The following is a 27,489-nucleotide window of genomic DNA, read 5'->3' as shown; positions in this document are numbered from 1 at the left end:
CACACACACACACACACACACACACAGAGGGTGTGGCCTTGATCCTTGGTGTGGCTCATCTGCACACAGCTTTGGCTCTCTCCCCAGGTTGCACCAGCAGGCCTGCACTCAGAGGGAGAGGGAGTCCAGATCACCAGTACCCAGGCTCCATGGCAGCCATCCGCCCATGGCAGTCCCAAACCATATGTGTCTTGTACCACCGTGCCAGAACACCAGACTCATTTACAATTAGTGTAGCACCACATTAGGTCAGGGACGCTTGAGTGCATAGCTCTGGTTGGATGCTTAGAGTCACAACATTATTGCCATGCAGGAAACCATGTGTGTGCATGTATTCCTTCTCTCCTCATCTTTCTCTGCCTCAACTTTTTTCAAGACCAGCCATATCCTCCTTCTGACTTAAGGGCAAAAGTATAAAACATTCCCATATACTGTAATGTGAAGTGGGTGAGGTAATGTTAGACACATGTTAAAAGGCCACTTCAGGAGAAACTACTTGCCAATTTGCTTATGACACATAATAAGGATTGTATTGCCTTACACTGAACAGTGAGTGGCATTATGACTCATGGTAAAATATTATAATTATGCTATCCTAACTATACCCCAGCATTACTCAACAATTATGAGTGATTTAGCCTGAGACACACTGCCACTCTGTGCAACCATCATCCAACCAATAACCTGCCTACTAAGTCGTAAGACACTCCTGTTCAGTAATCTCTCCACTGGCCGATTGACTGTGAGGTGAGTTGTGGAACTCAATACACCGCATTCCGTTGTCTTACACCATTGCGGCTGCCTCCATGAAGGAGAATACCAGAGATAGCGAAAAAGAAAAGTGGGGGGAGTAAGCCTAAGCCAGAATTTACATAACTGAGGTTCCGGAGGCCTCACTGTTATGCTGACCACAAGACCTGTTAATACAATAAACAGCTGCATGCCGAGAGATTGTGGCCTTTTTCATTTTTCATTCAGTGTTTATTTCCCATTGACCCCCATGTCTGTCTGAACATCTGTTCAGCTGGACTGACTGACCGAGTTGAGGTGGTCCAGGCACTAAGCTGCAGTCTGTCAACAGATGTGGGAGAGAGGACCCACAGAGGAATTCGCTAGCTCGCTAGGGGGGATAGGAAAACAATAACAAAAAAACGGGTTTTGCAAGAGGTCCCTTGATAGGTCTAGAAGGGTGGACATGGAATATATACCTGTTTACTATTATTTAATCCAACGAGTTGATTGGAAGGCATGTTATTTATTTGTTTTTTGCGCTTTGTAACTACAGCGTATGATCATGTAAAAATCTGACAATAGGCTGATACTCAGGGCCTTTTCTTCTGTCATTTTCAAAGGGACTTTTTAAGTAGCCTACATGATTCTTTGCTTGGTCTAAGGTATTAAAAAAAATATGCTAAAGTGGCCTATATAGAGTAAAATGTTGTGATGATTTCAATTAAGGCCAGACAAGACACCCTAGTAAGGGTAATTTTTTCTCCCTTAATCATATCACAACTAACCTTTACCAGTTGAATGTGGACACAAATGTTTAACTTTTTTGTATTACAATTCGTTTTAAATATTGTACAGAAATATGCAAATGATGTGATACCTCATTAAATATGTGCATATTTGTATATCACAAAAAAAAACATTCTAGATACTGGATGAAGTCAGCCTAAATATGTTGGTTTCTTTTTGTTACGATACTCCAGGACTGAATGTATACATAGCTGTTTGTGGATAAAGACTTTTTTCATCTTTCCAGCAGTAAAATACTAAAGAAAGGTATGTAAAATGCATTTTTGGCTTATCTTATAGAAGAAAAATGTCATCCCCAAAATGTTTTGGACAACATATCAACAATTCTCTATGCATGTCTGGAGATGATGTCTAAGGATAACCACACACAATTTGGTGAATGCAGATGCTTCTGAGGCCGAGAACAATTTGTTGGCATGTGGGGAGAGTGAGTGGGAAGAGACTTTCGGAAAATGACAAAGACAAGTACACTGATTTTAAACTACCAAACACTTATTTAGACCCAATCACCATCTCTTCAAAGTAATTCTCTACATACAGTATAGTCCAGTTTGTAAAATTCTCTATGAAATGTGTTTTTGAATTGTGTGATTCAATTATGGAAATGATGGATGTCCAGTGGTGCCTGAAATGATTAACATCCTTGATAAAGATGAGCAATAATGACTGTATAAAATAAATAGCTAACATACTGAGCTACATGTGTATTGTTTGCTACAAAAAATAGGGAAATTATATGACATGAATACAATTGTTCAGAGATTTTGTTTAACAATTAATACATTTTCCTCCAAATTATTGACACCCCTAAAGATTCTTATAAATAGATTAGTCAAAATTGGTATTTGGTCCGATATTGCTAGCACGCAATCACTACATCAAGCTTGTGACTACAAATTTGTTGGATGCATTGCAGTTAGTTTTGGTTGTGTTTCGGATCATTTTGTGCCCAATATAAATAAAGTTAAATAAGGTATTGTGTCATTTTGAAGTCACTTTTATTGTAAATAAGAATATGATATGCTTCTAAACACTTCTACATTGATGTGGATGCTACGATGATTATGGATAATCCTGAATGAATCGTTAATATTGATTAGTGAGAAAGTTACAGAGGTTCAATAATCATACCCCCAAGACATGCTGACCTCTCACTATTACCAATAACAAGCATTTCTTGGCTGTAAGATGTTTGACCCTCTGTAACTTTCTCACTCATCATTATTCACGATTCATTCAGGATTATCTGTAATCATTTTTGAGAAAATTAGCCAACCCAGCGATTAATTTCCTCATCCTCGTTGGGCAGTAAGGGTGCTATGAAAAAACATGAACAAACACTCTAAATGTATTTAATAGTTTTTTCCCTCATCAATCTACACCCATAATGACAAAGCAAAATCTATATAAAAGTATATTCAATTTTTTTACTGATATATAACATTTACATAAGTATTCAGACCCTTTACTCAGTACTTTGTTGAAGCACCTTTGGCAGTGATTACAGTCTTGAGTTGTCTTGGGTATGACGCTACAAGTGTCGCACACCTGCATTTGGGGAGTTTCTCCCATTCTTCTCTACTGATCCTCTCAAGCTCTTGGCATTCAGGCCAAAGAGCTCAATTTTGGTTTCATCAGACCAGAGAATCTTGATTATCATGGTCTGAGAGTCCTTTAGGTGCCTTTTGACAAACTTCAAGCAGGCTGTCATGTGCCTTTTACTGAGGAGTGGCTTCCGTCTGACCAATCTACCATAAAGGCCTGATTGGTGCAGTGCTGCAGAGATGGTTGTCCTTCTGTAAGTTTCTCCCATCTCCACAGAGGAACTCTAGAGCTCTGTCACCTCCCTGACCAAGGCCCTTCTCCCCCGACTGCTCAGTTTGGCCAGGCGGCCAGCTCTAGGAATGGTCTTTTTTATTATTTATACTTTTGCAAACATTTCTAAAAACCTGTTTTTGTTTTGTCATTATGGGGTATTGTGTGTAGATTGATGAGGACATTTCTTTTTATTTAATCAATTTTAGAATAAGGCTGTAATGTAACACAATGTGGAAAAAGTGAAGGGGTCTGAATACCTTCCAAATGCACTGTAACATTCCATTTACATAAAAGATAGAGATTTGGTTGTAAAAAGGCAAACTTTTTGTTCATGGCACATTAATTCTACTGTATTTTAATGTGTTTGTTTCGGTAATGACAATTATACCAGCTCTATTACTGTACTTTTAAAGTGATATATCTTGAAAACATGATTGCTGACATGCAAAACAATTTGGGTCTATATCAACAATTGACTAATGAAAAGCAAATACCAAAAGAACGTTTTTGGTCAGAGTTTTTCTTGAACCTTTTTAGATATTTTTGGGGGTGGGACTGCAATTTGCACCATGTCTGTAGAATCACCCATATATGTAGAGATGCATGATAAACTAGATAGCTAACTGTGTTGTCACCCATGAAGGTGTGTTCAATCATCTAGCATAGTTAGCACCCATGCTAAATTAGAATGCTGTTAGCGTATTCCAAAAGAGGACAGCTTCACCATTTGCAAAGCCAAAAAACTATAAACATTATAGCTCCAATTATGGTTGGTGTAAGCTTTGAAGGTAGTAAAATCCTGATGAGAGATGTTCCATAAAGGTACTGAAATGAACAACAACCAAACCAGATGCTGATGTAGCAACGCCTCTATGCGTATGTCTGTGTGTGTGTGAGAGAGAGAGAGAGAGAGACAGCAGCACATGCATTCTCCTTGGCTGAGAGTCCAAACCCCCACTTCAGGACCCTGGACAGCACATGGTCTTACTGTATCTGCTCAAAAACCCTCTACTGTACATTCATGTGCATTGACAGAGAGCAGCAGCACAGTATGCTATAAGTGTTAACACATGCCTATGTTACAGACAACCACTCTCTGTCACATAGGGCCTAGGCCAAAACATTAAGAGCTGTTCTCCACAGTAAAACCTAAACATGTACGGTGCTTATGTTTTCAATAAGCTTTTTAGCAAGTCAACAGTTTGAAAGTGATCAAGTTGAAGTCACACCCCAGTAACAGTAGCCTAACACATCTGACCTCCTACCAGAGCAGACATAAAGGATTCCAGACAGGGGCTGATCTGAAGAACTAGTCCTTATGCACCACATTACTATGTAGTAGGTCTAATCCTATTACAGGAAGTACTGGTCTTTCCAGCAAACTTTATCTACCACAATTAACTCATGCAGACAACATTACTGTCAGGAAAAGAGACATCATCTGGAGAGCTACTTGGAGTTTGACCTTTATATAACAAACTTTATATAGGTCACTGAACTCTGAATTGTTACAGAGCAACGTTTACCTCAAGTGTCTAACCTATATCATATAACCATAACATTGCACTTAATGGAATATAGTGAACAAGAGGTATTCTTCTTACCTGACTCGTTTTGCTTCTGCTCGTCAGCATTGATGTTGATGACTTGGATGGGGAATCCATCTGGGCCCACAGTGGCTGGAGCGCTGGTGGTCAAGGGAGTAAATGTGAAGTACTCTGTATCGATATCTGTGGTGGTGTCTTGGCCTTCAGTCAAGGATTCACTAGGGGACTCAGGAAAGTGAGTGGTGGACTCTTCAATGACCTGATCACCTGAGCTCACATCCTCAACTGACGTCTCACTGTCGATGAGAATGGCGGCTGCTGTTGGGTTCACTGAGGAAGATTCCTTAGAGGTCACGGTTGCATGTGAAGTGGTGGTAGTGGGATCACTTGGTGGGTTCTGTGTTTGACTCGCATCCTCCTTGTACAGAATGGCTGGTGTCTCTACATCCTGAGGAAGAGGTTTCTGTGTGGGCTCAGCTTTAGAAGCGCCTTCTGTCTCAGCCGGGTGAGTGACAACTTGTATGATTGAGTATTGGGATGAGGGTGTGGTCGTGGCATCAGTTGCTGAGCCATCTAAAGGATTTGATGATGACTTTATTGGTATTGCTGATCTCGTAGTTCCTGATTGTGTTGGGGTGGTGGTCTCCATGCCGGTGTTGGGCTCTGTATCACACACGATGGTGGTAATCATGGTTGTTTCATCCATGACAGTGGTGGGAGAGGTGCTTGTTGAGGGATCGTCATGCACCGCTTGGGTTGGCGGAACGGGTGGGGTACCTTCTACAAATCCTGCAGTTCCAATCTCACCAACATAGTCTGGGGAGGGGGTCATTGAATGAAGGCCCTCCTCAGAGTATGGCTCTCTTTCTGGGTACACTGTCGTGCCAGCGGGACTGGATGAATCAGTGTGGGGGCTAAGTGTGCTTCTGTCCTCAGTGTTTACTGTCACTGTAGATGATGCCCTTGGTGTAGGTGACAAGGTGACCGCAGCAGTGGAGCCCAGGTCAACGATGGTTTCGGGACCCATTCCAGTGCCCTCCACATCTTCAGTGAATAAGGTCACAACCATACTGGGAGTGACAGTGGATATTGTGGGTGGGGTAGTTTCAGTGATGACTGCATTAGGGGATCCCTCAAGGACCTCTGCTGTTGTGGGCGGGGCAGTGGCCTCGACTTCCCTATGATCAATGAGTTGAGAAGAAGTTCCACTTACAGACGCATCTGGAGTGGCGGAGGCCATCACCATTGTGGAATCGTCTGTGGTTTCAAGAGTGGAGGGCTGTTTAGTTACATGTAGACTGGACTCATATGTAGTGTTCTCAGTACTAACAGGTTCATCTTTAGTTTTCTCAGTGGTGATTGGTTCAGTTGGTTCGGTTGTCGAAACTGATTGGGTGTCTATCAGGTCAGAGGTAATCTCTGCAGTGATCCCTTCCAGGGTGGTTTCCTCTGTGTTTCCGTGAGCAAACATGGGTTCTGTGCTTGGAGAGGCCTCTAGAAGAATGTCAGGCTGAACTGTGCCCACTTCGATCACATAGTGATTTTCTGGTTCTTCTGTGGGCTCAACCAATCTCTCCCCAGACCCTGTGCTCGATGGCTGGGCCAAGGCGGTATCTACGGACACTTCAGGCGTGGCATCTTCTACCTGGACGACTGCAGTGGCCTGAGGGGGAGCAGGGAAGGTAGAATCACCAGGATGTGGACTTCCTGTTGTGGATGGAGCTTGGAACGTGTCTCCACGGGGAGGGACCGACTCCACATGGCTTGGACTTTCCTCAAAGTTATCAACGTTGTAATCGGGGAAGGATGTTGTTGTGAAAATGTCACCATCTTGTTTTGCAGCGGCAGTGATGTGTGGTGAGGTCACCTCCTCAAGATCGCCTTCATGTGTTACCGGGGTGGGGCGAGGCGATACCATGCTGGTTGAGAAGATAGACGAATGGGCTGCTGTTTCGTCTGATTCTCCGGTCTCTGAAACAAATTCAAAACTTGGGGTCTGAGTAATGCTGCCTCTGTCCAGGGGAGAGAGAGCTGTGGTGGGACCAATGGCGGATGTGGCCAGCATGGGGGGGGACGTGGTAGCACCCTCCACAGACACTTCCACCCAGGTCATCTGATTTATCAGCTTCTTCCTAGCTGAGGATAGAGAAAGATAAAGTGTATTACTGTCAAATAAATCCCCAGACAAAAAAAACAGCAGACCAAAATAACCAATGACCAGCATTGGAACATTTTACCAGGCCCAAAAATACTTTGTTACTTAAGATCAGAGTGATAAATAGACAGTAAATGAATATCCCAGCGTTTTATTTTTGGACCACATAACTATTTAATCTGGGATCTTTCATTCTATTTTCAAACTATCCAGTTCCTGTCTGAGGCTCCTTGGCTGGCACCAGAATGGCACGTTTGTCTTGGCTATACCTTGCCAACTCACTCAGTCCACCAGGTTTCACACAGCACTACCCACTCACAATGCAGCACACACACTGTTACATGGCACAACGCCAGTGTAGACTTCAGTATGAACCCTACAGTTAGAAGTAGTCTTTAGAAATAACATGACACTTAGAGAGACATCATTGTCTTGTGGGACTTACCCACAAAGCTTTGACAGCTACTGTTTCTACCCCTGGTCCAATAATAAATTCACCCTTACTCTCTAAGAAATAATGATATCATTCTGAAATGGTATGGAGGAGACTCTGGAGAATCGGCTTTGGAAGGAGTTTCACAGCATCCACCCCAGAGACTTGTGATCATAACAAGGGTGGACATTACCAAGCAATGGTTGTAAACTGTATCTTGAAGTCCAATATTATCATGTTGAGCCACTCTGAATGTTCTTTTCCCCCATTCCCACCACTAACACGGGCTAATTTACCTCGCTAAGGCAGATAATGTAGGTGAGGTCATTTTCAAAGCTTTCTATTTCAGTGCACACTTTGAACATTCATTTTACATTTCCTATTGTGTCTATGGGCATTCGTGGGGCCATTTAAGAGTAAATTAAACAGCATATAAACTTTTCGGCATCTTCTGTTGTGGTTTCGTGGAGTGGCCCTGAGTCTTGTCTTCTGGTCTCTTCCATGCCTGTCCTCCCACAGTCTCTGTGTTTACTAGTGTTTCCCTCCCTGTGGTCCAGCTCCTGATTTTTATATTTATTTGTAGTCACTTGGTCTGCTACTCCAGTATTCATAATAAATAGACTAATCATAATTATGATCCCTCCCTATAAGTTACAGCACCGTTTGAATAATAGAGGTTAAGCTGCTAAGAGACTGAGTTCCTCCCAGACTGCTTTGTGACTGGATCAAAGCTTGATTGTTCAGAAGGCACATCCTTGCTTGTTATCACCCTGTCCCAATGTCTGACCCCCTCACACTCTTCACTCATACTCTTTCTCTCTCTCTCTCTCTCTCTCACTCTCTCGCTCTCTCTCTCTCATATACTGTACAGACACAGGCACAGACAGTGTGACAGTTTCAGTATTCTCTCCTCAGTGGCGCGACACAGACTGTGTAAAGCAGACAGCAACTGTTCAGCATTACGTACTTGCCCTCCTTCTCCACACAGCTATCTCTAATGTAAGGTTTGAGAAACTTTTTTCACTAACAGGAGAAATAGACCCTGGTCTATAAGAAAGCAGAGGGATTGCATTATCTCACTGATGTTTGTGTGCGGTCACTTTTACTGGGGCCTTTGTTTTCTCCAGTCCAGGGACCAATTATCCCTCCATTTTCATCCTCTGCCACTCTTTCATCTAACTGACTAATGTTTATACAACATCTTCTTTGGTGTTTTTGTGTTCCTGCAAAGGGAAATTGTGAAGAATTCCAGCCAATGGAAAAGGGGTTACTTGAAAAGCACTTAGGTGAGAACAAAACCAAAAAAGCACTGAGAGCGCTAAAATGGAATACACAAAGCGGGAGGTCAGGGTGCCCTGTTTGTGTGACCTCCTAACCCTGTGGGGACTTATCACACAGAGAGCTAGCGTCTCTCAGGGAGACCCAATAGCCTGGTAGGGGGCAGCTTATCTCGCTGACCCTCTTTTAAAAAGATGGAAAGGCCAGGTCAGAGGTCACCGAGGCTGACTGGCTTTAGAAGTCCGGCCAGGAGCTTCGTCCATTAACCTAACGTCTGTTCCGATAACTACCAAGTGAGAGCGATGGAAAAGGGGCAACTCTGACAGCTGAAACAATCTGAAAGAGGAAGAAAGAGAGAGATAGGCTGACAGGTGCTGTATCTGCACTTTTCGTCACACGGATATAGTCATGTTTAGATGCAGTTGATCTAACTTCGATCAAATAAGTACAGTGCCTTCAGAAAGTAATCATACCCCTTGACGTTTACATTTTTTTGGGGGGGTGGATCAGCTTTAATGGATTGTGGCTTCTATCAATGTAATTGTCTGCATCATTTCTAATCCCCTTTATATAATGTTTTTTATTTGTAAATTATTATTTCCATCTTTACTATTTTCCCCCTTAACCTACCACTCTAATTGGAGTAAACTAATTAAATATATGTTCCTTCTTTATTTTGTTGTGTTACACTCTGAATTCAAAATGGATTAAATCAAAACATTCTCACCCATCTACACACAATACCAGATAATTACAAAGTGAAAACCCATTTTTAGACATTTTTGCCATTTATTGATGTATTCACACCCCTGTGTCCCGACTTTGCAGAAGCAATTTTGGCAGTGATTACTGCTGTAAGTTTTTCTGGGTAAGTCTTTAAGAGTTTTCCACACCTGGATTGTGCACGATTTGCCCATTATTATTTTCAAAATTGTCCAAGCTCTGTCAAATTGGTTGTTGATCAACCATTTTCAGGTCTTGCCATAGATTTTCAAGTAGATTTAAGTCAAAACTGTAAGTCGGCCACTTAGGAACATTAATTGTCTTCTTGGTAAGTAACTCCAGTGTAGATGTGGCCTTGTGTTTTAGGTTATGGTCCTGCTGAAAGGTGAATTAATCTGCCAGTGTCTGGTGGAAAGCAGATTGAAACAGGTTTTCCATTAGGATTTTGCCTGTGTTTAGTTCCATTCCATTTCTTATTTATTCGGAAAAATTCCCCAGTCCTTAACGATTACAAGCATACACATAACATGGTGCAGCCACCACTATGCTTGAAAATATGAAGAGTGGTATTAGGAAATGTGTTGTATTGGATTTGCCTCAAACATAACACTTTGTATTCAGGACAACAAGTTAATTGCAAGTTAATTGCTTTGCCACATTTTTTGTTGTAAATAGGATGCATGATTAGGATTATTCTTTTTTTTTACCAGGCAAGTCAGTTAAGAACTAATTCTTATTTTCAATGACAGCCTAGGAACAGTGGGTTAATTGCCTTGTTCAGGGGCAGAATGACAGATTTGTACCTTGTCAGCTCAGGGATTTGAACTTGCAACCTTTCGGTTACTAGCCCAATGCTCTAACCACTAGGCTACCCTGCCGCCCAGGCTTCCTACTTTTTCCTCTGTCAATTGGGTTAGTATAGTGGAGAAACTACAGTGGCTTGCGAAAGTATTCACCCCCCTTGGCATTTTTCCTATGTTGTTGCCTTACAACCTGGAATTAAAACAGATCTTTGGGGGGGTTTGCATCATTTGATTTACACAACATGCCTACCACTTTGAAGATGCAAAATATTTTTTATTGTGAAACAAACAAGAAATAAGACAAAAAAACTGAAACCTCCCCAAAGTCAATACTTTGTAGAGCCCCCTTTTGCAGCAATTACAGCTGCAAGTATCTTGGGGTATGTCTCTATAAGCTTGGCACATCTAGCCACTGGGATTTTTGTCCAATCTTCAAGGCAAAACTGCTCCAGCTCCTTCAAGTTGGATGGGTTCCGCTGGTGTACAGCAATCTTTAAGTCATACCACAGCTTTTCAATTGGATTGAGGTCTAGGCTTTGACTAGGCCATTCCAAGACATTTAAATGTTTCTCCTTAAACCACTCGAGTGTTGCTTTTTGCAGTATGCTTCGGTTCATTGTCCTGCTGGAAGTTGAACCTCTGTCCAGTCTCAAATCTCTGGAAGACTGAAACAGGTTTCCCTCAAGAATTTCCCTGTATTTAGCGCCATCCATCATTCCTTCAATTCTGACCAGTTTCCCAGTCCCTGCTGATGAAAAACCTACCCTACAGCATGATGCTGCCACTACCATGCTTCATTGTGGGGATGGTGTTCTTCATTGTGGGGGGGTGATGAGAGGTGTTGGGTTTGCGCCAGACGTAGCATTTTCCTTGATGGCCAAAAAGCTCAATTTTAGTCTCATCTGACCAGAGTACTTCTTCCATATGTTTGGGGAGTTGCCATGTTTCTGGCCACTCTTCCGTAAAGCCCAGCTCTGTGGAGTGTACTGTTTAAAGTGGTCCTATGGAATGATACACTAATCTCTGCTGTGGAGCTTTGCAGCTCCTTCAGGTTTATATCTGATTAATGCCTTTCTTGCCTGGTCCATGAGTTTTGGCTGGTGGCCCTCTCTTGGCAGCTTTGTTATGGTGCTATATTCATTCAATTTTTTAATAATGGATTTAATGGTGCTCCGTTAGATGTTCAAAGTTTCTGATATTTTTTAACAACCCAACCCTGATCTGTACTTCTCCACAACTTTGTCCCTGACCTGTTTGGAGAGCTCCTTGGTCTTCATGGTGCCCCTTGCTTAGTGGTGTTGCAGACTCTGGGGCCTTTCAGAACAGGTTTATATATACTGAGATCATGTGACACTTAGATTGCACACAGGTGGACTTTATTTAACTAATTATGTGACTTCTGAAGGTAATTGGTTGCACCAGATCTTTTTTAGGGGCTTTATAGCAAAGGGGGTGAATACACATGCACGCACCACTTTTCCATTTTTTGTTTTTTTGAATTATTTGAAACAAGTAATTTTTTTTTCATTTCACTTCATCAATATTGGACTATTTTGTGTATGTCCGTTACATGAAATCCAAATAAAAATACATTTAAATTACAGGTTGTAACACAACAAAATAGGAAAAATGCCAAGGGGGATGAATACTTTTGCAAGGCACTGTACAATGTTGTTGATCCATCCTTAGTTTTCTCATATCACAGCCATTAAACTCTGTAACTGTTTTAGAGTCACCATTGGCCTCATGGTGAAATCCCTGAGCGGTTTCCTTCCTCTATGGCAACTGAGTAATTAAGAACGCCTTTATCTTTGTAGTGACTGAGTTTATTTATACATCATCCAAAGTGTCATTAATAATTTCATCATGCTCAAAGGGATATTTAATGTAAAAAAATATATATTTTTACCCATCTACCAATAGGTGCCCTTCTATATGAGGCATTGAAAAACCTCCCGTGGTCTTTGTGGTTGAATCCGTGTTTGAAATTCACTGCTCGAATGAGGGACCTTACAAATAATTGTGTTGGGTACAGAGATGCGGTAGTCATTCATGCAACTTATTATGTTACTTGTTAAGCACATTTTTACTCCTGAACTTATTTAAGCTTGCCATAACAAAGAGGTTGAATAGGTATTGACTCAAGACATTTCAGCTTTTCATTTTTTATTAATTTGTAAATATCTGAAAAACACTTTGGAATTGGGGTGTTGTGTGTAGACCAGTGACCAAAAAAAATCTAAATTTTATCCATTTGAAATTCAGACTTTAACACAACAAAATGTGGAAAAAGTCAAGGGGTGTGAATACTTTCTAAAGGGACCGTATATTATGAAGTATTTTTACAGCTTATATTTGTATATTTTATGAAGGAGTATGTGAGTGTTTTCTCTGCTCAACTGCACCAATGTGGTTATCCAAGGCTAGCCACAGAGAAAGAAAACAAAACCTTTGTCCTGCCTTGAAGTACAGTAATACAGGTAATAAAGCCGGACAGATAATGATTGTGTAGGACTCTCCAATAAACTATTGTTAAATAAATCATTAGTATCAGATTGGGCAATGCATCGAGTTCAAAGGCAGCATGAGTTTAGAATGATGATTTCACACTCCTGTTAGCCAATCCCAATTTGGTTCCAGAGGTAATGGGTGGTAACCCAAAAGGACATGCAGTGAGGTCAGTAATTCACTGAACAGGGCTACACAGTCTAGCTCTAGCACAAAACGCACAACGCTCTACATAGGGGTCCGTTTCATCTGTTTTGTTGAAGGTATCTTCTATCAACAAACAAAAGAAACATGAAAGTGATCATGCAAATAAACCTAACAATTGATTCAAGATGAGTTATAGACATTACATTGCAAGAAGACTGTTTTGTAGATATTTCATTATTTGTGTCAGAGAGCGTGCTGAAAATATGAGGATTGGGGAGGGGTGCAGGAGCTACACCCTAAGAGCGTAACATCACAATTACTCACAGCGCTGGCCTTGAGCAAAAACACTCAACTCTATGAGTAGTGTGCTCATAGAGTGCTCTTTCAAATCCAAAATGTAACATTTGCACATAGATGAGAATATAACAGTAAAATGCCTATGTATGTTTACCTTTGAAGCAGTATGCTCCCAGCTGGGTGATGGGTTCTGGGAAGCCTGTCTGGTTCCTGTAGCGGTACAAGGTCCTGACGCCCAGCAGACCACCGCCACACTGCATTCTGGGTACCGCGACGGGGTGGCGAGCGCTGCCGTCGGCCAGCCAGCCATAGTCACACCTGTCCAGACCCTGTCTCCAGGCGGAGTGGAGCTGACCCGGCGACGCCAGGACAGCGTTCCTGTTCTCACACTCCTCCTTTGCCTCCTCAAACGTCATCTTATGGGTCACAGGTGCGTAGTACACCTCACCTGAGACAAATAGGGATTACATGTAAAAGGCAACTTTCTAGTGACTGAGCATCAGGATGTTTTAATAAAAAGTCTATGTTTGCCATGACTGATTTAGTGTGCTAAAATACTGAACTGTAACTGCTAACACTAACCATAGTGTTATCACTAAGTTATACCTACATTTGAGTTCAGTCCTCACTATTATAAGCATTTGGATTTACCTTTTCATAAACTTCTATGTGACAGTAATATATCCAGTCGATATGGATATGGGGGAATGACTTATCCTTCCAATTTGACCATGGTAGCAGTTGCATAGAGATATAGACCCATAATTACAACCCAGTGTCAATGCTGTGGAGGGCTCTGGGCCCAAACGTTCTCCCACTAATTCATTTGGGACTACAGTACAGCATTCATTCCATTATCCTGAGGTGGGCTAGCAATGCTGACTATGTGTTTGCACTCACAAAGACAGTCTGTCTATCATGCCATTAGGTCCCCCACAGTGGGTGTGGCAGTCCATAGTTAATGTAGTCAAATTAATTTATCAAAATGTAGGCCCAAATATCTTTAGTCTCACGCCTGCACTCTTAGAAAACAAGGGTTCCAGAAGGGTTTTTCAGCTGTCCCCATAGGAGAACCCTTTTTGGTTCAAGGTAGAACCCTTTTCCAAAGAGGGTTCTACCTGGAACCAAAAGGGTTCTTCTACCTAGTACCAACAAGGCTCCCACCAAGGTTTCTCCTATCGAGACCTACGAAGAACCCTTTTCGGTTCTAGAAAGCGCTTTTCTTTCTAAAAGTGTGCCTTCAGTTTAGTGGCGTGAGGAGCGATGTAAGAGCTTATAAACGAGCAATGGGGCACGCTGCAACTGAGGTTCAATTTGTCATCAGGCTCAGCATGGAGGATACACAAAGAGATGATAAAGTGTACTGGCAGCTCTGAAGCTTTTCCTTTATGGTGCCAGCAGCATTTAAAGCTCCCATTATCACATAGTTTCTGGTGTCTTTTTTTGTTGTTGAGCCTTTTAGAGCCTGGTCCAATGTTGAGACTGACAGCTTGTCTCTGTTGATCGCTGTGATTGTCGGGGAAAAAACATTTGGCACTTTGCTGCTTGTCAAAGTTACATAGAGTTACTGTACCTTTCACTCATTTCTATTTACATACCCCAAAATATGTTATTAACAGTCAACAAAACAAGAAATAGCCCAGTAAATATTTGGAGAGGAAATGCCTCACCAGGTATATTTACTTGCTTACATTAAAATACCAGACAAAGACCTAAATTGTACATTGTCACCTCTTTCCATCTTCAGGTGTAGAGAAACTCACTTCTCCCCTAACTAGCATCAGTGTACTCAGCACCTGTGCGTGGTTCCATTGGATGTGCTGATCCTGCATAGGTTTTCATTGTATGTATCACTAGGCCACTATGTACCACATTTTGCTCTCTCACCATTCAGCTTGTCCACATAACAGTACACATCATAGGTCTCTGTGGCCTTTCGGGGTCCATATGTCCTCACCCCAGGCTTCCCCTGCAGGTTTCCATAGCAGCCAGGTCTCGGTCTAGTGATTGGGTATCTAAACATGAAAAGAAAAGATAAGATAATGTAATTGATCTGCAACTGGAAATGTCATTGTGTCAGTCAACCTATAACCTCACACCATAAAATTATGACAAAGACAAAAGGGACTGGCAGGTGAGTTAGAATACAGCTGGAACTGTCACTGGCTTGAACAAGCTCAGTATATGTGCAGTTCACATTCAGGCCAATGACAACTATAGCAGTGTGTAAACCAAGCAGTTTTATACTTTAGGCCCTGTAAAAACCAGTTACCAGTAGCCTGGGAGCCAGTCCTTTTCTGATTAAACCAAAGATGTCTACTTTGTCTTTGACACAAAATGGACTAGAATATACACTGCTCAAAAAAATTAAGGTAACACTAAAATAACACATCCTAGATCTGAATGAATGAAATAATCTTATTAAATACTTCTTTCTTTACATAGTTGAATGTGCTGACAACAAAATCACACAAAAATAATCAATGGAAATCCAATTTATCAACCCATGGAGTTCTGGATTTGGAGTCACACTCAAAATTAAAGTGGAAAACCACACTACAGGCTGATCCAACTTTGATGTAATGTCCTTAAAACAAGTCAAAATGAGGCTCAGTAGTGTGTGTGGCCTCCACGTGCCTGTATGACCTCCCTACAACGCCTGGGCATGCTCCTGATGAGGTGGCGGATGGTCTCCTGAGGGATCTCCTCCCAGATCTGGACTAAAGCATCCGCTAACTCCTGGACAGTCGGTGGTGCAACGTGGCGTTGGTGGATGGAGCGAGACATGATGTCCCAGATGTGCTCAATTGGATTCAGGTCTGGGGAACGGGCGGGCCAGTCCATAGCATCAATGCTTTCCTCTTGCAGGAACCGCTGACACACTCCAGCCACATGAGGTCTAGCATTGTCTTGCATTAGGAGGAACCCAGGGCCAACCGCACCAGCATATGGTCTCACAAGGGGTCTGAGGATCTCATCTCGGTACCTAATGGCAGTCAGGCTACTCTGGCGAGCACATGGAGGGCTGTGCGGCCCCCCAAACAAATGCCACCCCACACCATGACTGACCCACCGCCAAACTGGTCATGCTGGAGGATGTTGCAGGCAGCAGAACGTTCTCCATGGCGTCTCCAGACTCTGTCACGTCTGTCACATGTGCTCAGTGCGAACCTGCTTTCATCTGTGAAGAGCACAGGGCACCAGTGGCGAATTTGCCAATCTTGGTGTTCTCTGGCAAATGCCAAACGTCCTGCACGGTGTTGGGCTTTAAGCACATCCCCCACCTGTGGACGTCGGGCCCTCATACCACCCTCATGGAGTCTGTTTCTGACCGTTTGAGCAGACACATGCACATTTGTGGCTGCTGGAGGTCATTTTGCAGGGCTCTGGCAGTGCTCCTCCTGCTCCTCCTTGCACAAAGGCGGAGGTAGTGGTCCTGCTGCTGGGTTGATGCCCTCCTACGGCCTCCTCCACGTCTCCTGATGTACTGGCCTGTCTCCTGGTAGCGCCTCCATGCTCTGGACACTACACTGACAGACACAGCAAACCTTCTTGCCACAGCTCGCATTAATGTGCCATCCTGGATGAGCTGCACTACCTGAGCCACTTGTGTGGGTTGTAGACTCCGTCTCATGCTACCACTAGAGTGAAAGCACCGCCAGCATTCAAAAGTGACCAAAACATCAGCCAGGAAGCATAGGAACTGAGAAGTGGTCTGTGGTCACCACCTGCAGAACCACTCCTTTATTAGGGGTGTCTTGCTAATTGCCTATAATTTCCACCTGTTGTCTATTCCATTTGCACAACAGCATGTGAAATGTATTGTCAATCAGTGTTGCTTCCTAAGTGGACAGTTTGATTTCACAGAAGAGTGATTGACTTGGAGTTACATTGTGTTGTTTAAGTGTTCCCTTTATTTTTTTGAGCAGTGTATAATTGATGGTCATCTTTTTTTTTAGGGGGTAGATTAGCTTAGTACTGCAGATATATTGTAGCTTCCATCAATTGAATTGTCTACATCATTTCCAATCCCTAATATAACAAAATATATTTATATACCTGTTGGGGCTCGGGGGCAGTATTGAGACATTTAAAAAAAATATGTGCCCATTTTTAACTGCCTCCTACACCAACTCAGAAGCTAGGATATGCATATTATTAACACATTCGGATAGAAAACACTCTGAATTTTCTAAAACAGTTTGAATGGTGTCTGTAAGTATAACAAAACTCATATTGCAGGCAAAAACCTGTGAAAAATAGATCCAAAAAAATGTGAATTTTGTGACTGTACTATTTAGTGTCATTGTTTTATAGATACCATAGTGAGAAAGGATTCATTTCGCAACACCTACGGCTTCCACTAGATGTCAACGATCTTTATAAAGTTGTTTGAAGCGTCTATGATAAACAGAGAGCAAATTAGAATCCAAGGAAGTTGACATGTCATCACTTCATTTTTTTGCGCCTGCGCATAAATCTGAGAAACGTGAGTTTGTCATCATTTTTATCTAGACATAGGATAGGTTGTGTGAAAATATTACTGATGTTTAACATTAAAAATGGACCAAAAGATTAATGCTAAACAACATTTGACATGTTTGAACGAACATAAATAGATTATTTACTAGTTTTTTTTTAGCTTTTCGGCGTGATTTTACCAGCCCCCCACCACGTTTTGTGGGAGCATAATGAACGCTAAGTACTTGGTGTTATTTGGACATAAATTATGAACTTTGTCAAAAGAAACCACATTTGTTCCGGACCTGGAATGCCTTCCGGACGTGGGATCCTGCCTTCTGATGGAGATAATCAAAGGTAAGGGGGTATTTACAATGTTATTATCGATTTTAGATGATGCTAACTGTATAGCATAGCCTGTTGTTCTTAGCATAGCACCCCGTTTATTGCAAAATGTGATTTCCCAGTAAAGTTATTTTGAGATCTGGCCATTCGGTAGCAATTACGAGATGATAATATATTATTCTTTGAATGACAATATTATAATTTACCAATGTTTTCGAATAGTAATTTTGTTATGTTCACCGGAAGCATTTCAGAGAAGAAAAAAATTTGAATTTCACGCTACTGTAAAATGCTGTTTTTGGATATAAATATGATCTTGATGGAACAAAAAATGCATGTATTGTATAACATAATGTCCTAGGAGTGTCATCTGATGGAGATTGACAAAAGTTAGTGCATAATTCAAGCTGGTTTCTGCTTTTGGTGACGCCTGACCTTGAATTGAAAATGGATGTTTGTACTTTTGTGGCTATGTACTGTCCTAACATAATCTAACTTTATGCTTTTGCCGTAAAGCCTCTTTGAAAATCGAACAATGTGGTTAGATTAAGGAGATGTTTATCATTTAAATTGTGTAAAATAGTTGATTGTTTGAGAAATTGAAATTATTAGATTTTTGATGTTTTGAATTTCCAGCCTTGTTAGCAATCCCGGCTCGGGGTTCATTGCTAACCTGTAGCCCCAACAGGTTAAAATATATTTTTGTTTATTATTTTCCCTTAACCCTACCACCCCTCCGCTAATTGGAGTAAACGAATGGACAATAACACTTCAGCTTCTATTTCCAGCTTAAACATACTATATACATTATACAGACACAATGTATTTTACAATAGTTATCTTTTGTTTGTTTTTAAATCCCATCCTTCAGCTACCATCAACCCCTCCAATCTATCTCTGAAGACCATCTAGTATTTCTATTTTGCCATATATTTTTAACTGTGCTGTTCATAAAAAATTCTGAACCTATATACATTTTATGGACACAGTATATTTTACATTAGCTATCTTCTTGTTTTTAATCCCACCCTTCAGCTCCACACACAACCCCTCCCATCTATCTCTTAACACCATCCATTTTTTATTTATATTTGACATATATTTTTCAGCTGTGATGTTTCACAAATGTTCTGAGCCTTTCTATTCTCAAAGTTTCTACATATTGTAAATTAAAGATAAAAATATTTGCTAAAAGTTTTATTATATTACTGATCGATTGACTATGACTTTTCTGTCACGTCCTGACCATATACTTAGGTTTTTTTGTATTGTATTTGGTCAGGACGTGGCAGTTATGTTTGGTTATGGTATAGTGGGGTTGTGAGTGTTGGGGTAGGTTCTAGGTTAGGTATTTCTATGTGGAGTTTAGTGAGTGTATGTTTGTTTGGTTAATTGGGGTTGGGACTCTCAGTTGAAGGCAGGTGTTGTCTATCTGCCTTTGATTGAGAGTCCCATATAGTGGGGTGTGTTTGTTTGATTTTTGTGGGTAATTGTAATTTTGCACTGTGTTTCGTTTCACCTGTGAAACTGTCACCTTTCTCCTCTGAGTGTTTATTTTGTTTTGTCGTTTCCATCTAAAATAAATATGATGTGGAACAGTCAACCTGCTGCGTATTGGTCATCGAGTGATTTCGACATATCTTCCGATGAGGGAGAATACGAGGAACGTGACAGAATTACCCACCGACAACGGACCAAGCAGCAGAGGAAGGAGCAGCACAAGGAGAGGCACCAGGAGAAAGGCTATCTGGAGTCATGGACTTGGGAGGAAATCCTGGACGGGAAAGGACCATGGACTCAAGCTGGGGATTATCGCCGCCCACAGTGGGAGATCGAGGCGGCGAGAGCTGAGAGGCGCTGGTATGAGGAGAGGGAGCGCAACGGACACGGGAGGCAGCCCCACAATTTTTTTGGGGGGGCACACGGGGAGATTGGCGGAGTCAGGTGGTAGACCTAAGCCAACTCCCCGTGCTTACCGGAAGCAGCGTGGTACTGGTAAGACACCGTGTTATGCTGTGGAGCGCACGGTGTCCCCAGTGCACGTTCAAAGCCCGGTGCGCTACATACCAGCCCCCGCAAGTGCCATGCGAGTGCAGGCATCGAGCCAGGGCGGATGGTGCCAGCTCAGCGCGTCTGGTCTCCAGTGCGCCTCCTCGGTCCAGGGTATCCTGCGCCGGCGTTGCGCACTGTGTCTCCAGAGCGCTGGGAGGGTCCAGTTCGCCCAATGCCTGCTCTCCGCCCGTGCCGGGCCAAAGTGGGCATTCAGCCTGGAGTGTGGGTAAAGAGTGTCCGTACCAGAACTCCAGTGCTCCCCCACAGCCCGGTTTATCCTGTGCCTCCTCCTCGGACCAGGCCTCCAGTGGGTCTCCCCATCCTGGTTCATCCTGTGCCACCTCCCAGGACCAGGCCTTCAGTGGGTCTCCCCATCCTGGTTCATCCTGTGCCACCTCCCAGGACCAGGCCTTCAGTGGGTCTCCCCAGCCTGGTGAGTCCTGTGCCACCTCCCAGGACCAGGCCTTCAGTGGGTCTCCCCATCCTGGTTCATCCTGTGCCACCTCCCAGGACCAGGCCTCCAGTGGGTCTCCCCATCCTGGTCCGTCCTGTGCCACCTCCTCGGACCAGGCCTCCAGTGGGTCTCCCCATCCTGGTCCGTCCTGTGCCACCTCCTCGGACCAGGCCTCCAGTGGGTCTCCCCATCCTGGTTCATCCTGTGCCACCTCCCAGGACCAGGCCTCCAGTGGGTCTCCCCATCCTGGTCCGTCCTGTGCCACCTCCTCGGACCAGGCCTCCAGTGGGTCTCCCCATCCTGGTTCATCCTGTGCCACCTCCCAGGACCAGGCCTTCAGTGGGTCTCCCCAGCCTGGTGAGTCCTGTGCCTGTGCCCAGGGCCAGGCATCCATCATGTCTCCCCAGCCTGGTGAATCCTGGGTCAGGGCCGTCGGAGGATCCGACACCGGGGTGCGGCCCAGAGGATCCGACACCGGGGTGCGGACCAGAGTATCCGACAACCTCTTGCGACCCGGGACTGAGGGGAGCTGCCTGTGACCCAGAACCGGGTGAGTCTGGTCACAATTCTAAAATAAAGTTGATTAACTATGACTGTGATGATTCTGCCTACAACCCAGAACCGAAGGAGTCTGCTTACAGCCTGGGACCGACGGAGTCGGCCCACGAACCAGAACCAAAGAAGTCTGCCTACTGTCCTAAGCCCAACAGGTCTGTCTACGGTCTGTTGGACAGTAGGCCAGAACCGGAGCCACCTCCAATAGAGGTGGGTTGGGGAGGGGGGGGTGTAGCACTGTGCCGTCGTTGACGGCAGCCACCCTCCCTTCCCTCCCTTTAGTTAGGAGGTTAATTGTGTGTTGTTTTTTTTTTGTTTTGTTTTTTTCTGTTGGTCTTGTGCATTCAGTGTATGCACCTTTAGGGGGGGGTAATGTCACGTCCTGACCATATACTTAGGTTTTTTTGTATTGTATTTGGTCAGGACGTGGCAGTTATGTTTGGTTATGGTATAGTGGGGTTGTGAGTGTTGGGGTAGGTTCTAGGTTAGGTATTTCTATGTGGAGTTTAGTGAGTGTATGTTTGTTTGGTTAATTGGGGTTGGGACTCTCAGTTGAAGGCAGGTGTTGTCTATCTGCCTTTGATTGAGAGTCCCATATAGTGGGGTGTGTTTGTTTGATTTTTGTGGGTAATTGTAATTTTGCACTGTGTTTCGTTTCACCTGTGAAACTGTCACCTTTCTCCTCTGAGTGTTTATTTTGTTTTGTCGTTTCCATCTAAAATAAATATGATGTGGAACAGTCAACCTGCTGCGTATTGGTCATCGAGTGATTTCGACATATCTTCCGATGAGGGAGAATACGAGGAACGTGACATTTTCAAATCAACCAGTAGTGTTATCTGCAGAGTTAGCTCCAGGTAAATGTTGCACTTCTTCAGCCATTCCTGGACCTGTGACCAAAAACAAGCTACATATGGACAGTACCAAAACAAAAGATCTAATCATTTTGTCTCTTCGCAGCGACATCTGCAAAGCTGGGATGGTTGTGTCCCCCATATATATATATATATATATATATATATATATATATATATATATAAAACATTCTATTGGTTCCAAGAATTTAGCATAATCATTTAAATTGAAAAATTATACGTTTTGAATCTGGCGTTGTTTTGCCTATCAGTTCATAAACCATGTGGCATGGAATCGGTACATCGAAAATCTCTTCCCAACTATTTTGCAATATATATGGCACAGCTGTCAATTTTTTGGTCCTTAAATGAAACTGGTATACTTTTTTATTTGTCACAATTTTCTTTCACCAATTTTGGTCTTTAATGCAGGGCCAAAAGACAAGTTCCATACTTTTTCCCCTTTCTACTTGCCTCTTCTATTTTTGCAGTAATGCTGCAATTAGTTGGTTGTAATTTTGGGTAGAACAGACATTTCCATATATTTTTGTTAGCTGCGTGTGTGACATAACTCCACCAGTCCTATTTATGATATAATTGAATGTTTCTTTATCAATTAGTATATTTGAGTTTAACCACAGTATTTGTTTTACTATTTGTTCTGTCTTTTCTGGTGGATTAAACAGACCAACTTTCTATTTCTTGTTTTAGAAATAGCGATATTTTGGAGATTATTTCATTTTCTTACCTAACTGACAGATCTGCGATCCAACCTGCATCACAGTGGTCAAAGCCGTCCTCATACGCTGATTTCAGCTGGTCAGGCGTGGCAATGGAGGCTCCTACGGTTTGGCAGGCCTGGACAGCGCTCTCATAGTTCATGGTGTACCTGCTGGTGCTTGCCCGGTAGTGAAACACAACACCTGGGAATAAACACATAAAGACAAATTAGGTCCTGTGTAAAAAAAGTAAAAGAGTACAATTGAATCAGGGGTAATGTCTAAAGCCTTGGTCACATTGCCTGTTTGAAGTGACTCAAATCAAAATTGTTGCATATCCAATTCGAATCTGTTCTTTTTCCTGCAGTCTGAACAGCCAAAAAGCACATGGAATCGGATATTTCAAGCCACATTTCAAACCACCTTCGTAGATGGTTTGAAGACAGATACAAATCTGATTCCATCTATGGCAGGCATTGTTGTCACCTTAGCTTGCTACATAACTTCTGAGATATCAGCCTGCACTACTGCCCACTCACCCGTCATTACAATGAGAACTAGCGTAGCCATGTCAGCAAATTACTTCTGTCTGAACACACACATCCGATTTGGCCACTTGTAACTTGCCGATTGTAGAGTCAGCATTCCCAAACGGATTTGAAAAACTAAAACAATTTGAGCATTAAGGCCTGCATTGTGAACAAGGCTAAATAGCACAAGTGTGAAATAAATCAGGGTCTACGTTTCTTGTGATGATACAGTATATTACAATTTAGTGGAAGATTACTAGAATCCTCTGCAATGACCACAAGATAACTCTGGATGATTTATAGACGATGCCATGGCCCTGACTTCCCATATTTGCGTAAGTAGACTGACTGATGCCTTGATTATAATTGAAGCGAGTTGGAGAGATGGGCAGTTGGGTCTCTGTGAAAGCCAAAGCTATCCCATATCAACCCATACCTGTTTTCAACATATCCCAAATTTGAGCTATGTCTCCCAGATAAAGTAACTCCCAAAATAAAGATGGGGGAATAGAGGCTTATTAAGTTAAGATTTACACCACAGTTCGCTACACAGTTAAATGATAGTGCAGCGGTAATCAGCGGTAATCAGTCTGGTAATATGAGGCTATGGTGCAGATGGCATAGCTTTGGAACTGTTCTATCCAACTTGGAACATAGACTACAAACAACAAGATTCTACTTTTATGGTAACACCTTATTGATGACTGACCGCAACGTGTTTGTCTTTACTCTGATCATGCAGTTTTCCTGATGAGAAGACTCAACGAGCCTATCCACTACCCACTGTTTACAATCAGAAACTGTCTTTAAGAAAACCCATATGAGATACATCTCTAGTGAGAATGTGTGCCTATTGCACAAAATGCAGGAAACCCCTAGTCTACAGTCAACACATGTGCTCCTTCATTTCATCTTTACTGATTGGCACACTGAGGGAAAGTGCTTTGATTTGTCACTAAAACGTATCCGCCACCGCCCAATACATTCAAAGCTTGGCTCATTAACTTCAGAAGTATTAATATTTCTCCAACATGAACTTACCAGGGTGTCAATGTGCCTAGAAGATTTTTGCTCCAGCATAACGGAATGAGCAGAGAAACTGACTATACTTATAACTGTAAATGTTTTGAGTGTGGATTAAGTAAGCATCAGCAAAACCGTTATGCCAAATATAAGCGTCATACCAACAACAACAAAAATTCCATAGCACACAAGACTGAACTGGGCATACTATTATAAGGTTAACCTTCACTTGACCTCTTATACATTTTAGAGAGGTGTAAATAACAGTGGTGAAAAGAGAGAAAAAAACAGATGACACCAACCGTTGACATTGAGGTTGACCGTGTCCTGCGTGTCCTCGATGCCGTACATGACCTCACAGCGGTAGGTGCCGGCATCGCTGGCTCGGAGCTTCACCATGGTCAGAGAAGAATCCCCCACATCCTCTGGGTGGCTGGGCACCGACACGCGGTTCCTGTAGGTGGAGCCTATTTTAATCTTGCCATTTTGGGCCACCAGCACTGTGGATTCCTTTTCCCCATCCATTTTGGTCCATTTGATGCGCAGGTAGTCGGTGCTGGGGGTGGTGCCATTGGCGTTGATGGTGGGCATGGTAGTGGGTATGGTGGAGAAGTGGCACGGCAAAACTACCTTCCCCGAGAGGGAGCCACTCACGGGCCTCGTCATGGTTAATGTGTTGGAGACTGGGAAACAAAGTACAAAAAGTCTAGGTAAGGCAGTCAAAATAGATGATTGTCAAGCAAATAACTGTCAGTCTCACGGTAATTGACCGTTAATTAACATGAACACAATTAGCATCTCCTGGCTTCCACACATAGCCTACAAGCTACTGATGCAGACTTTTGGAACATCTACATTTTAAAAAGTCTAATAAATCCCTGTAATATAGCCTACACCATCACAATAAATCCATTATTTATTTTAGACAGGTCTAAAGAAGCATGATATGAAGAAAATGTAGTCTATTTCAGAAGAACCTAATAGCATATTTTGAGTTGTCCTTATGTTAGGTCCTGATCTGGCTATGCCAAATTGCTGTGGGCTACACTAGTTCATTTAGCAGACAAGATTTGCTTAAAATTCCGTGGCATTATTTTGTATTATTTTATAGTATGAAGAATACAATTGAACAAAGCTGAATAAAATATAAATATTTTCTCTAAATTATTTAAGGAGGGGGCACATGTGGTTATACTGTGTTGAGTGGTTAACATAAATAGGTGCTCCTATTTGCTTAATTTAACGTTATTAATGTAACTTTAGTTGTTCTACAAACGTTGGGCTGTATGTTTAGATGTTTAATACATTGTAAGGCTGCATGATGCGACTCGAATGATGATTTGAAAAAGTTACTTGAAAGGCGTGAGCTCTGCTTTGTTTTTTTGCGCAGGCTGTACACACTACATGTCTTTCATTCACAATTTGACAAGAACTTGATAGTGCCTCGAATTTCACGGTAGCATCCCCTTTGTGGCCGTACAGCACAAAAATCCATGCCTTTTGCAGCCAGTGGCCGTTGTGCACTTGGCCCGGAGTGCTGCGTTGCGCCCTTCTTCCTGAGTGCTGCACGCTCCTAAGCACCTCTCACTCACATGGCTCTCCATCACGTGATCGGGTCTTTCTCATAGGCTACAAGTGAAGACAGACACATTGGGGACGCAACTGCGCTCATCCTTATCCAATTCCGAGGTGCATATTGAAGATATTGGAAGAACTGTCCACATTTACTTTTTGTCAGCCAACAAGATGAGTAGGCCTAACGAACAGCAAAATCACTAGCCTATATCAATCTATTATCCCCATAGTACAAAAGTTTACCTATTCTATTCCGTGCAAGAAATACATATTCCTAACATAGTCTGGGACATTTGTGGGATCCCAAATTAATACAAACACTAGCATCAAAATACCTTTTTAATGTTTTAGTTCTAGTTTTTCTATTTCTATGTTGTTTTTTGGGGGTTGATCTCCGATTGGAGGCAGCTGGTCCTCGTTGTCTCTAATTGGAGATCATATTTAAGTAGGAGTTTTTCTTCCTGGGGTTTGTGGGTTATTATATTTTGAGTAGTGTTTGTTTCTCTCTGCGTCACGTTTTGTTGTTTTGTCATTTTCAGTTATTTGTGTATTGCAAAGTTTCACGGATTTAATAAAATGTGGAACTATAACCACACTGCACTTTGGTCCGCTCCTTTCGACAGCCGAGGCAACAACAAGAGAGACAACACAACACTACATAAAGAGAGACCTAAGACGACAACATAGCATGGCAGCTGCACATGACAACACAGCATGGTAGCAACACGTGTTGCTATGATTTGAAAAAGTCACAAAAGGCAGTTTATGTTGGGCATCATTCTCAAGTGATAATATATAAGTGATAGGCTAATATTGTCACCCATCAGACTATTCTTGATTTAATCTTGTCTTTATACATACTAAATAATATACAGTACCAGTCAAAAGTTTGGACACACCTACTCATTTAAGGGTTTTTCTTTATTTTTACTATTTTATACATTGTAGAATAATAGTGAAGACGCCAAAACTAGGAAATAACACATATGGAATCATGTAGTAACCAAAAAAGTGTTAAACAAATCAAAATATTTTTTAGATTCTTCAAAGTAGCCACCCTTTGCCTTGATGACAGCTTTGCACACTTGTGAGTATCTCAACCAGCTTCATGAGGTAGTCGCCTGGAATGCTTTTCCAACAGTCTTGAAGGAGTTCCCACATATGCTGAGCACTTGTTGGCTGCATTTCCTTCACTCTGCAGTCCAACTCATCCCAAACCATCTCAATTGGGTTGAGGTCGGGGTGATTGTGGAGGAGTTTCCAAACTTTTGACTGGTACTGCATGTGTGAAATGTGTTTTGACTTGGAATGGGCCATTATCATGCACCTATCTCGAAACAGGGACAACGGGAAGAAATACATATCATCTAGGTACTAAAATAGCGAATGGAGGACGCTTTTCCCGTGGTTCATTTTCATACCAGTCAGGTAGGCTATACTCCTGTTGTAAAGATAAACTATGTGCTTAATATTAGGAAAGTTGAGAAAAAAATATAGTAGGCCTTGCCCATAGAAAGCTGATGGGATGCACCTCTTTTTAGTACAGGCCATCACTTTGTTTTTGCATAGCCAATAGAAATGTTGCGCAACATGAGCTCATGGGCTCTCATAAAGTGTTTGATTCAATTTTCGAACACATTTTCTTTGAAGTCAAAGTGATTAGAGGGTAAATA

General features: G+C 42.4%; 1 protein-coding gene across 1 annotated transcript in view; it reads right to left on the bottom strand.

Annotated features, from left to right (window-relative positions):
* Nucleotides 1-24,907, bottom strand: part of LOC106580143 (versican core protein) — a 59,754-nt gene extending 34,847 nt beyond the window's left edge. Inside the window, exons 1-5 of the mRNA XM_045704210.1 lie at nucleotides 24,544-24,907; nucleotides 22,718-22,892; nucleotides 15,136-15,263; nucleotides 13,403-13,696; nucleotides 4,962-7,040 (exon numbers count right to left, since the gene is read on the bottom strand). Coding sequence (XP_045560166.1) covers nucleotides 4,962-7,040; nucleotides 13,403-13,696; nucleotides 15,136-15,263; nucleotides 22,718-22,892; nucleotides 24,544-24,907 — 3,040 coding nt within the window. The remainder of the gene's footprint in view (nucleotides 1-4,961; nucleotides 7,041-13,402; nucleotides 13,697-15,135; nucleotides 15,264-22,717; nucleotides 22,893-24,543) is intronic.
* Between the last annotated feature and the right edge of the window lie 2,582 nt (nucleotides 24,908-27,489).

The sequence above is a fragment of the Salmo salar genome, chromosome ssa20 (genome assembly GCF_905237065.1).
Source record: "Salmo salar chromosome ssa20, Ssal_v3.1, whole genome shotgun sequence".
NCBI lineage: Eukaryota > Metazoa > Chordata > Actinopteri > Salmoniformes > Salmonidae > Salmo > Salmo salar.
The sequence above is the reverse complement of the archived record's forward strand: the minus strand, read 5'-3'. Positions and strand labels throughout refer to the sequence as shown.